Below are 13,342 nucleotides of genomic sequence, written 5' to 3' on the forward strand. Positions count from 1 at the left end.
TTTATCTGCCGTCATCTACTATGTTACTATGTTACTATGTTCTCTCCCCCCCCCCCAACTACTTCCTGCGAAAATATGAACATGCAAAAAGTTTTTGAAGAACCTTTATAGAATTTGCTCATGTTAACTTTGACTTGGATTCTATAAATAGTGTCATGCAACATTGTAGGCACCGCTTGGCACGGCTGTTAATCCACTGATAAATGCCATTTATAGAATCATGCAGACTTAGGCATCACTAGCCATCCTAGACATAGGCACCTCTTCATTAGGCCAGCTATTCATTCCCCTAATTTGCCGACACCTATGTCAGATGCCTAACGACTTCTAAATCAACCATGACTATTCTCCGCCCTTAACCATATCTACTGTTTGAGATAGGCATCATTACACATCCTTAGGCGTGAGTTGGCGATTCCATTTAGGCATTGCTAGCATTCTAAGACTTTGGCACTGAACTGTTAAATTATTTCATTAATGGTGTTTTTTTGATTGGCTGAAAAGCGGCATGGTCAGCTATCGCATCGATTGAACCAATTAAAAAATGTTAGGCGTGGATCCCGCCACAATTAGGATGCCTAGTGGCATCTAATATACATGCCATTTCTAGAATATGGCCCTTTACGAACTTGAGAATACACATGTAGATTTTAGTTCCAACCACACCCCTTGAAATCTACAAGGAGTGCAGATAAGCATGTATAAATGATGGTATTTACATCTTCATGTAAGTCATGAATGGGGCTTCTAAATCAAGGACCACAATCTGATCAGTTGACGCTACACAAACTCACTTGCCATTGATGACACCATCTGGATTAAGCATCGGAATGATCTTGAAAATAAAATTCTCTCTCAGGATATCAGCAATAGGGTTGTCACTCATCAGAAATTCCAAAGTTCCTTTCATTACCCAGCTGGAGTTGCTTTCTCCAGGATGAACACGAGCTGTGAGCACCAAATACGGACGATCACCTGGAAAGAATTTAAAAAATATATATGCATTCATAAGATTTTGCTACATATAGTGAATTTTATGATGCATCTAGGTAGTTGGAATTTTGTAATGCTCTTTTATGTGCAATTGCAAAATGCATGAGTGCAGACCAGACTGCTTTGGATGTGCCAGAGAAAGGCAGTATATCAAATCCCCTATCCTTACCTACAACAGTAAGGCAAGTCAGGCACTGAACTGATGAGAATATGTTTATGTTTATTCAAGATTTGATCTACCGCTCCTGCGGTTTACAATGTATCAAACTAAAATGAAATTAGGTAATTGAGGAAAACTAACCTATCTGTCCCGAAGGCTCATAATCTAGCTAAAGTACCTGATTAAAATAAAAATATCTAATTCATTTCCAAGATCAAAAATCAAAGAAATAGAAATAATGAAAGAAGATAATGTGAGCCAAGTATAGGACAATTAAACCGTTGTAACATCACTGATGAGGTTGGCAATGAGGCATTATGACATCACAATCACAGCTCTGGAATGTTGCTCTGATTGGGGTTCCGGAATCTTGCTAGTCTTTGAGATTCTGCATGGAATCTTGATACTGTTTGGGTTTTGGCCAGGTACTAGGGACCTGGATTGGCCACCGTGAGAACGGGCTACTGGGCTTGATGGACCATTGGTCTGACCCAGTAAGGCTATTCTTATGTCTATGTGTATTTAAGATTTGATCTACCACTCCTGCATTTTACTGACATAACGCACTTAAAAATACACAAAATTAATCCATTACCAATCCTTTTCTCCCTCCCTTCCTCACATAACTATTACACTGCATATGCATATATTATTGCAATCCCAAATATCTTCCCCTCCCCCCACCCCCGGATGTGTAAGGAATCTGTAAAAAAAGAAGATACCCGACATTCATTCCAATTCAACATACGCAGTCAATGGGCTCCACACCTTATTGAAAGTCATACTAGAGCCCAAACACTCCGCATTCATTCTCTCATATTTATACGTGGAACAAATATTTGCCCACCAAAATGTGTAATTCAGTCTGTTGTAACCCTTCCAGTTCCGCGTAATCATCTGGATGGCTATTTTGGTCATAATCAAGAAGAGCCGGCTTTTATATCTATCTAAAGAAGGCTTAATATGCAATACTGTACCACAAATTATGGCTTCATAGGTTAACGGAATTGATGACTCAAGAATAATATTTATTTGTCCCCAAATTGACTTCCAGAAATTATAGTTCACAAACACATCTGAATAACAATTTCATATTCCTGTTTGGCTGCAGTTGGCCAATATTTCTCAACCAAGGCTTAGAGATATCTTGAGCAACACTATAGCGCAGTGTTTCTCAAGTCGTTCAAGTTTTAGGACATCCACAATGAATAGGCATGAACGATATTGGTACCTTAGTCCACTCACTATACTACTGTGACAATATACGGGATTATTGACTAAAAGTATGGGATACAATCTGCAATTTGTTGAAAATGAATGAACCATTTACATTAGAAGTTATGGCACTGGGGCATCTTGGACTTAGACAACCAATATCTGAAGATCTAACAAAATTATTAAGGATATTGCTTAATTTGTCCATTAAAATTATCTTAAAACACTGGAAGGATCTATCGACAGTTGAATATATAACCTGGTGGAACACCGCGTGCTTAACTGCTAAGTTTGAGCGTGTTCCTACTAAAAGATTGAATGCGTTAAAAAAGTTTAATAAAGTTTGGGAACCTTTGGATTATTATAGTTTTGCGCCTGCTAAACTATGAAGATTTGTTCTGCAAGGTCTACATCCACACGGTCTTTACTGTAGTATTTATGATAGCATTAATGAGTATTATTTCTTTATTATCTTTTATACTAGTCTTTAAGCCCATTACATTAACAGGTGCTAGAATAGATGTGTGTGTCTATTTTTCATTCTTTCTTTCTCTCTCTCTCTCCCCTTGGCTTCTTTCTTTCTTTCTCTCTCTCTCTTTCCTCAGCTGTCCACCACCGCCCCTTGCCTGCTCCCCCTGTCCAGAAGTAGCCCTTCTCCCTTCCTTTTACCTCCCCCCTGTCCAGCAGCACCCCTTCCCTGCTCCCCCTGTCCAGCAGTAGCCCTTCTCCCTTCCTTTTACCTCCCCCCTGTCCAGCAGCACCCCTTCCCTGATCCCCCTGTCCAGCAGTAGCCCTTCTCCCTTCCTTTTACCTCCCCCCTGTCCAGCAGCACCCCTTCTCTGCTCCCCATGTCCAGCAGTAGCCCTTCTCCCTTCCTTTTACCTTCCCCCTGTCCAGCAGCACTCCTTACCTGCTCCCCCTGTCCAGCATCCGCTAGCCTGGGCAGCCTCGGGGTTTTTGCTAGGCCAGCCCACCTTGCATTATTGAAGTGGGCCGGCCTAGCAAATGCCCCATGGCTGCTGCTTTTGCCGGTCCAGGGGTGAGAAGAGGCGCCCTGGCAGGAGTCAAACCACCGCCACCGCTCAAATCGCTGTACACGCCGCAACCCGCCCCACGCGCCTCAAATTGAATTCAGCACGGAGGCACACAGCACGGTGGCAGAGGATTTACATCTGAAATTCAAGTTTTGATGCATTGCATTGTATTTTATGGAAATTTTAATAAAAATAATTGAACTAAAAAAACAATGTTGGCAGTAAATGCAAATCCATTTCATGCACATTCGTTGAGGATATCCTGAAAAACCTGACCGACAAGAGCGTACGCCAGGAAAGATTTTGGAAACTGTGCCGCAGCGTACAGAGCGCTGAAAACTTTTTTTAAAAGTTGAACTTGATTCTGAAGCCCCCGGGCAATTAGTGCAGTAACTTCGATGAAGAATCATGTGTCCATGGTAGCTGTAAGCAGCCATGTGAACCGGTTTTGAACCAATTGTAATATATTATAACAATCTAAGCTGGTTAATACCGAGTAAATGAACTTGCAGGTTGCTTGAAATTCAAATCCGGCCTTAAGTATTTCTGCTCTTTCAACCCTATCAAGTAAAAATCTGAAGTTGTTACAAAGACTTATCTGAATTTCTTGCCAGTTTCAGGCGATTTCCCTTTTTGCTCCATATTCGTGATTTAATGCTGTATTGAAGCCCATAATATGACTATTTTGCAGTCACATTGCTGAGTTAAACTTATAGAACTGTACATGTGAAGTGGGGAATGAGGTTCCTGAGAAGCCCTTAATAGAGAACAGCTGTAAATTGTATAAGGTACAATAGAAGTACACTCTTATTTTTAAAATTGATTTCTACATCTTTAAACAGCTTTTATCTTTTCCTGCTTAGCAATAAAAAAAAACAACATATTGATTGCGAGATCCCACGACCGATGTATATTTCTTTCCTAAGCAAATAGAAGGAGAAGGAAAATCTAATTGCCGCAAAATTTATATTTATGTTTTGCCATTGGCTTGCCAGACTTGTAGCATTTTGCTCATCTGAACACTCAAGACCTGATTTATCAAGGGAATTCTAGCATTCTGCGTCTATACATGAAACCTTTAAAAAGTTGAACTCAGAGTGTTTTAAAGGAAAAAGTAATTTGTTAGAATGCCGGAATGATTTGCAATCTGTGCATTCTTTAACGAGCTAAGAGTCTTTTCTTCTTTAGCTGAGCCTTAGGTCGGGATACAGAAACATAGAAACATGATGGCAGATAAAGGCCAAATGGCCCATCTAGTCTGCCCATCCGCAGTAACCATTATCTCTTGCTCTCTCCGAGAGATCCCGCTTGTCTATCCTAGGCCCTTTTGAATTCAGACACAGTTTCTGTCTCCACCACCTCTTCCGGGAGACTGTTCCAAGCATCTACCACCCTTTCCGTAAAAAAGTATTTTCTCAGATTACTCCGGAGCCTGTCACCTCTTAACTTCATCCTATGCCCTCTCATTGCAGAGTTTCCTTTCAAATGAAAGAGACTCGACTCATGCGCATGTACATTACGTAGGTATTTAAACGTTTCTATCATATCTCCCCTCTCCCACCTTTCCTCCAAAGTATACAGATTGAGATCTTTAAGTCTGTCCCCATATACCTTATAACGAAGACCACACACCATTTTAGTAGCCTTCCTCTGGACCGTCTCCATCCTTTTTATATCTTTTTGAAGGTGTGGCCTCCAGAATTGTACACAATATTCTAAATGAGGTCTCACCAGAGTCTTATACAGGAGCATCAATACCTCCTTTTTCCTACTGGCCATATCTTTCCTTATGCAACCTACATCCTTCTAGCTTTTGCCCTTACCTTTTCAACCTGTTTGGCCACCTTAAGATCATCACATACAATCACACCCAAGTCCCGCTCTTCTGTCGTGCACATAAGGTCTTCACTCCCTAATCTGTACTGTTCCCTCAGGTTTTTGCAGCCCAAATGCATGACTCTTAGCATTGAATTTTAGCTGCCAAATTTCAGACCATTCTTCAAGCTTCACCAGGTCTTTCTTCATGTTATTTACACCATCCAGCGTGTCTACTCTTGCAGATTTTAATTTCATCCGCAAAGAGGCAAATCTTACCTGACAACCCTTCAGCAATATCGTTTATAAAAATGTTAAAAAGAACAGGCTCAAGAACAGAACCTTGAGGCACAACACTGGTGACATCCCTTTCCTCAGAGTGATCTCCATTGATCACTACCCTCTGTCGCCTTCCACTCAACCAGTTCTTGACCCAGCCTGTCACTTTGGGACCCATCCTGAGGGCACTCGGTTTATTTATTAAACGTCTGTATGGAACACTGTCAAAGGCTTTGCTAAAATCTAAATACACCATATCTATCACATGCCCTCTATCCAATTCTCTGGTCACCCAGTCGAAGAAATTGAACAGATTTACCTGAGAAGACCTACCTCTAGTGAATCCATGTTGTCTCCAGTCTTGTAATCCACTGGATTCCAGAAACTTAACCATTCTCTGTTTTAAAAGTGTTTCCATTAATTTGCTTACCACAGAAGTCAGATTTACCAGCCTATAATTCCCTACTTCTTCCTTACTTCCACTTTTGTGGAGAGGGACCACATCTGCCCTTCGCCAGTCTTCAGATACCACTCCTGACTAGACTCATTGAAAAGGTCAGTCAGCGGAGCTACCAGAACTTCCCTAAGCTCCTTCAGCACCTTCGGACATACACCATTTCTTTTACATTTCACATGGGATAGAGAGGAGATCATGGAGGAGGGGCTGTTGGCACCCTCCCTGGCCTGGACTCGCACTGCAGGCAGGAAGGGGTAGCATCTAATAGCACTTTGAAAACTCAAGTTGGTGGTGGGGTAAATCTATGACAAGACTTAACTGGTCAGTACTGATTTTTCTTTAATTAGAGGGTTATGTGTACGTACCCAAAGACTGCTATGGATACATTCTCATAACTACTGCAAAATACTAATGTGGTCAGTTATGGTTAGGGTCACAGAATTAGAGAATGACACGATAACAAAATTTTATCACCGTCCCCAATGGAAGTGAAGACGGGAAACTGACAAGGTTGACGGTCAGTCTAGAAGAAGTATGCAGGCAGATTGACAGACTTAAGAGCGACAAATCCCCGGGACTGGATGGCATCCATCCAAGGGTCATTAAGGAACTGAAAGGGACTATAGCTGAACTGTCGATCAAATCAGGAAAGATTCCGGAAGACTGGAAGGTGGCGAATGTTACGCCAATCTTCAAAAAAGGTTTGAGGGGAGATCCAGGAAACTACAGACCGGTGAGTCTGACCTCGGTACCGGGAAAGATGGTAGAGGCGCTGATAAAAGACCGCATCAGTGATCACCTTGATGGACACAATCTGATGAGAACCAGTCAGCATGGCTTCAGCAAAGGACGATCTTGCTTGACGAACTTACTGCACTTCTTCGAGGGAGTCAACAGGCAGATAGACAAGGGTGACCCGGTCGACATTATATATATATATTATATATTATATATATATATATATATATATTACATATACCCTGTCAAGTTATTCTATCGATAAATCCAGATATCTTATACTTGTATTTCTATACCACAACATGTAATTTACTTAAATCGTTGTAATGTAATTCTCTCGGTAAAATCCTGATCTCTTTTAACTGTAATCCGCTTAGAACCGCAAGGCACAGGCGGAATAGAAATCACAAATGTAATGTAATATCTGGATTTTCAGAAGGCGTTCGACAAGGTTCCACATGAACGACTTCTTTGGAAAATTGAGAGCCATGGAATAGAGGGTGAAATACTCACGTGGATTAAAAACTGGCTAGGAAACAGAGAGTGGGGGTAAATGGACAATACTCGGACTGGAAGAACGTCACCAGTGGGGTGCCGCAGGGCTGGGTGCTTGGACCCATGCTCTTCAACATATTCATAAATGATCTGGAAATGGGTACGACAAGTGAGGTGATCAAATTTTCAGACGATACAAAGTTATTCAGAGTAGTGAAGACGCAGGGGGATTGTGAAGATCTGCAACGTGACATAACCATGCTCGAGAAATGGGCTGCGACTTGGCAAATGAGGTTCAACGTGGATAAGTGTAAGGTAATGCATGTCGGAATCAAAAATCCCATACATGAATACAAGATGTCCGGGGCAGTACTTGGAGAGACCCCCAGGAAAGGGACTTGGGAGTACTGGTTGACAAGTTGATGAAGCCGTCTGCACAATGTGCAGTGGCGGCGAAAAAGGCAAACAGAATGCTAGGAATGATTAAGAAAGGAATCATGAATAGATCAGAAAAGGTTGTCATGCCGCTGTACCGGGCCATGGTACACCCTCACCTGGAATACTGCGTCTAGCACTGGTCGCCGTACATGAAGAAGGACACGGTACTACTCGACAGGGTCCAGAGAAGAGTGACTAAAATGGTTAAGGGACTGGAGGAGTTGCCGTACAGTGAGAGATTAGAAAAACTGGGCCTCTTCTCCCTTGAAAAGAGGAGACAGAGAGGACATGATCGAAACATTCAAGATAATGAAGGGAATAGACTCGGTAGATAAAGACAGGTTGTTCACCCTCTCCAAGGTAGAGAGAACGAGAGGGCGCTCGCTGAAGTTGAAAGGGGATAGATTCTGTACAAACGTAAGGAAGATCTTCTTCACCCAGAGAGTGGTAGAGAACTGGAATGCTCTTCCGGAATCTGTTATAGGGGAAAACACCCTCCATAGATTCAAAACAAGGCTAGACAAGTTCCTGCTGAACCAGAACGAATGCAGGTAGGGCAGGTCTTGGTTAGGGCACAGGTCTTTGACCTGGGGGCCGCCGCGTGAGTGGACTGCTGGGCGCGATGGACCACTGGTCTGACCCAGTAGCGGCAATTCATATGTTCTTAACCGTGGGAAACCATTGCATGTCATTTTTTCGTATTTAATCTCAACTTCAGTCCTTCCACACAAGCTTTCTTCAATGCAAGGCTTGAGGGTCAGTGGCTCTTCCCATTCATACTCTGATTCTTCCCTCTCTCCTTAAAGAATGACATGGAGATGGTTTCCCGCGGTTATCCGCGGGGACGGGAATGGTGTTGAATTTTATCACCATGTCATTCTCTACACAGAGTAACCGATTGAAAGTACAGTTGCTTGCAGGATGGGCAGACTGGATGGAACATTTGGCCTTTATCTGCCGTCATGTTTCTATGTTTCTGTATTTTACTCATATAGATGTGTTTTGTGAACATGAAATGGATCTCAGTGTACATTTATATTCTTAAACATGTTCAGGATCCCGCCTTGGGATGGATTCTTCAAACGGTGCCCCCATCAATGGCTTCCTAAATAAATGCCACCGATTGCGTGTCAATTGCGTTACGGTGACATTTACAGAATCGCAGATCCCGTTAAAGGTAGGCACCAATAATGCAGGCCAGGGTTTTGAAGGCCTACGTTCCCAGCGAAAAATCTTTCACATCAAATTGCGCCTACAGAGACGCCTAACTGCCGAAACCACGCCTGCTTTGACCGTAGGCTCCGCTGGGTGCCTCTGTAGACGGAACTGTGGCACCCTTTTAGACGCGCCTTCGGACGCCTACTTTTTTTTAAATGACATTGGTTTTAAATGACACTGTCAATTGCCGCGCTAATTAAAGCCAATTAAACCGATTAAGTTAGATGGCGGTTAGGCACCAACTGCTGCTTAACTTACGACGCCATTTATAGAATATGGCCCTATGTATTGATCCAAATGCACACAAAAAAAACACCCTTAATGCTCAAGATTCCATATCAGATCAACTTCAATAGGGAGAAAAGACAGTGTCTAGGGGTTCACTAAATGGCTTCCCACATAGACAAACTGGTCTCAAATAGAACTTGAGACCAGAAGACACATCCTTGGTCACATTTTTGGGAGTTTTTCTGACCAAGGATGTGTCTTCTGGTCTCAAGTTCTATTTGAAACCAGTTTGTCTATGTGGGTAGCCATTTAGTGAACCCCTAGACACTGAGGTCTTTTCTCCCTATTGAAGTTGATCTGATATGGAATCTTGAGCATTAAGGGTGTTTTTTTGTGTGCATTTGGATTTATTTGACATCCTTCTTGATCTACATTTATATCCTATGTATTGATTACATATATAAGAGGATACAAGACTGCAATTCCAAAGAGTTAGGGTACAGTGTATGGAGTGTTCCAGAACAACCATAGGCCAGGAAGTCTACTCTCTCTCTCTCTCTCTCTCCACATACAAAGAACAGGAACTGCAAATGAAAAAGATCTTCAAATAAGGAGGCTGTCTGGTTTGCAAATTGTCAGGTGATGGAATACCTGCTGCTATGGAAACTGTAGGCTGATAGTAGAACTTCAGAAAAGTAGGCCTCATGGGGTAACCAGCTCACAATGTATTCAAGCCACAATAAAGCAAGGGAAGACAAAAACCATCTTGTAGGAATAGAAGTTCCATACAGATGGATATTTTTGCAAGAACATAATCTTTCCAGCTCTGCTATGTGGGTGATATAGGGTGTCATATTAATGCAGTCATTAGATTTGCTTCCAAAGGACTTATCCCGCCTTTTCTAAGCGAAATGAAAATGTAAAGAATGAATTTATAAGAGGAAAATGCATTTTATGTATTAGGTTGAATTAGTTTATTTTAAAAAGGGAAATCTTCCTTCTTTCTTTAAGTATAGCTATAGCAATTTCCTGATATGGTGGAGATCTTTATATGACAGAACACAGGTGAGGTTGCAGAGAGGGAGTCTTTTGTGAACTCACTCCCATCCATTTCAAATCTTTGGCCCACATGGCCTGGAGAGTCTAGAAATTCTTGCCAGCCCATGGTGTGGCAGCATTGTCAGTGCCATTTGGGGGGTGGGGGACTGCAGGTAACACACTGGTGGAAAAAATTGGAGGAAGTTCCTGGAGGTAAAGTCCATAAACTGCTATTTATCCATGGGGTAAGTAGCATACATAGTTTCTTAATAGTTTTGTTTCTGGTGCAGGAAGAGACACTTGTGTTGTTTTTAGGATGATACTGTGATTGATAACTTGTAATTAAACTCTTATATTCATTGCCAGAGAAACTGGAGAAATCAGTTAGCTTAGCAGGGTTTAAAAATGGTTTGGGCTTTGAGTGACATAGCCAGTTTGATCTCTTCCAGAATCGATTTGTTAGTTCTGGTGGTCCATGGTACACCTAAAATCATTATCTAACACCAAAGCTCAAACGAGTCAATCTTCTTTCTGTCTTGTTTCGGCAGTGTCCAGCTTTTGCATCCATAACTGACCACTGAGAAAATGAGTGCATGGACAAGTCTGATCTTTGTTTGGAGTGTTATCTCATTGCCTTTGAATACTTTGTTGAGAGCCTTCATTGAAGAGCAACCAAGGTCTGATCCGGTGAAGGCATTTCTTATGTACGGACTATTTCCTCCATTCTAGTTGCTTCTTTGTTTACAAAAGAGCCCAGGAGATTGAAATCCTTTACAACTTCGCCTTCAAGCTCGAAATCTTCACCATTTTCCATGTTCATGATCTTCATCTTCTTTATGTTCAGTTCTAATCCCATGTAATGACTTTCGGCTTTGACTTTTCTCAGTAGATACAGCATGTCTTCTTTGCTGCTGGTGATGAGCGTTGTATCATCTGCATCGGGAAGGTTGTTTATGTTTCAGCCACCAACTTTGAAACCAACACTCTCTTCTTCCAAATTTGCTTTTCTGAAGATGGTTTCACCGTACAGGTTGAATAGGTAAAGTGACAAGATGTATCCTTGCCTGATGCCATGTTTTATTGGAAACCAATCAGTGTTGCCGTATTCAGTTCTCACTGCAGCTTCTTGATTTTCATATAGGCTCTCTATCAGCTGAGTTATGTGGTTGGGTATTCCCATTTCCACTAGAGTTCTCCATAGTTTATCATGATCCACACAATCAAAACCTTTGCTGTAGACATTGAAGCAAAGCTATAGGGGTTTAGGGTATTCTTTGCTGTTCTCTAATATCCATCCAACGCTGGCAATAATGTCTCTTGTTCCTCGACCTTTTCCAAAACCAGCCTGAACTTTGGATAGTTCTTGCTCAATCTATGATTGAAGCCTTTGTTGTATTATTTTCAGCAATATTTTGATAGCGTGTGGAATTAATGCAATCGTTCTTTAGTTGTTACAGTCCTTGGCAACACCTTTCTTCGGTACATGTATGAACAATGATCTTTTCCAATTGGTTGGCCATGTTTTTTCCTTCCAAATCATACCACATTCATTTTCTTACTCATTCTTGGTTTTCTTCCTATATAATTCCAAACATTATTTTCCCTTTCTAACTAACCACAGATAATTTGATTAGAATCACAGTTTCTCCCTTTGATACAAGCTTCTGCCTCTTATAGGCATTTCAGTTGACTGTTAAAAACATATTTAACACATTTTTTTGATTTGTATAATGGTTGTTATTGGGGTGGGATGGTGTTTTTTTGTATTTTCGCTGAGATTGTTCAGTTTTCTTTTTTTTTCTGTGAAACATATCGAACTTCAAGGTTATTGCCGTATAGAAATAAATAATTATGTTATGTTATTATGCTATATAATGCAGTTGCACTGCTATGTTAATTGTTTTTTGGAATTTGTAATTCAGCCCAATAGGAAATCTGACTGTATAGAGAATATAGATCGACTGGTTTTACATTCTCTTTTTTCATTTTTTATGCAGTCTATAGTAAATCAGTGACAGGATAAACTATGAATATCTAATGTTTAAGTTTATTAATTTATTTTATTAAAATACTTTGAAACAATTTTCATTCTAAAATTCAGCAAGGAGTCAAACTCTACGAAGCTGCATTTTGTTTCAAAGTGACAGACTTGCTTTCGTTTTGAAGAATATGTACGTAAACGGGTCTTTCTCTCTCGATACAAAGCCATTATTCACTAGACAAATCCAATTATTTCATAAGAATCACATTCTAGGCGTTGGTATTCTCCTTTAAAAAAAAAAATTGCCATCTTGGTAGATCAAATAAACCATCACTTAAAATAACCTAAGAGGAGGATTTAGGAGAGAACATTTATAAAACCGCAAAAGCGGTGTTTAGTGCCGGTCGAAGCACTGATTGCTCTGCGCTATATGTGGATAAGCTATCAATCGCTACCTCACTATTTTTTTTTTTTTTTTAAATGTATACACCGCCTATGATCTAAGCAGATCCCATACAATAAAAACGCATAATTATAAACACAAAAAACTTAGGGCTCATTTTACAAAGGCGCGTTAGGGCCTTAACGCATGGAATAGCGCTCACTAAATTGCCGCGTGCGCTGGCTGCTACCGCCTCCTTTTGAGCAGGCGGTAGATTTTCATCTAACGCACGCTAATCTGGTAAGTGCGCTAAAACGCTTAGCGCACCTTCGTAAAAGGAGTCCTTAAAATTAACAAACTTCTATTCACTCCTATCTAAAATTGCAAACTTCACTCACTCTCAGCAAACAACCAATTCACAGCCTAGAAAATGCTACAAGCAATCTGTTTATAACATAGACTAGTGTTTAAGCCCGTTACTTTAACGGGTGCTAGAGTAGATGTCTGTCTATCTTTTTTTTTTTTTCTTTGTCTCTCTCCGTGTACGCTGTCTGTCATTCTTTCTGTCTGTGTCTCTCCCTGGCCCCCTGTCTGTCTTTCTTTCTGTCACTGTCTCCCTGGCCCCCTGCCTGCCTGTATTTCTCTGTTGTGCCATGCCTGCCTGACTCTCTGTGACCCCCTTCCTATGTCCTTAGTGTCCCATCTTATGTCTTTGGTGCCCTCAGTGCCTCCTTCCTATGTCCTTAGTGCCCCCAGTGCTGCCCCCCGGAGACTGCATTCATCTGCCCAGGAACCCCGTTGGTCTGCACTGCACACTCCAAAGAGGGGAGCAGAAGGAACGGCGGTGGCGACAGCGGTTTCTTTCGCAGTG

The 13,342-nt window shown here is 41.4% G+C and overlaps 1 protein-coding gene across 2 annotated transcripts in view; it reads right to left on the reverse strand.

Annotated features, from left to right (window-relative positions):
* AGBL1 (ATP/GTP binding protein like 1) overlaps positions 1–13,342 on the reverse strand; it is a 366,565-nt gene that overhangs the window by 201,365 nt on the left and 151,858 nt on the right. For both annotated transcript variants that reach the window (XM_033920995.1, XM_033920994.1), the window contains exon 18: positions 795–975. In XM_033920995.1, coding sequence (XP_033776886.1) covers positions 795–975 — 181 coding nt within the window. The remainder of the gene's footprint in view (positions 1–794; positions 976–13,342) is intronic.

The sequence above is a fragment of the Geotrypetes seraphini genome, chromosome 14, assembly GCF_902459505.1.
Source record: "Geotrypetes seraphini chromosome 14, aGeoSer1.1, whole genome shotgun sequence".
Taxonomy (NCBI): Eukaryota; Metazoa; Chordata; class Amphibia; order Gymnophiona; family Dermophiidae; genus Geotrypetes; species Geotrypetes seraphini.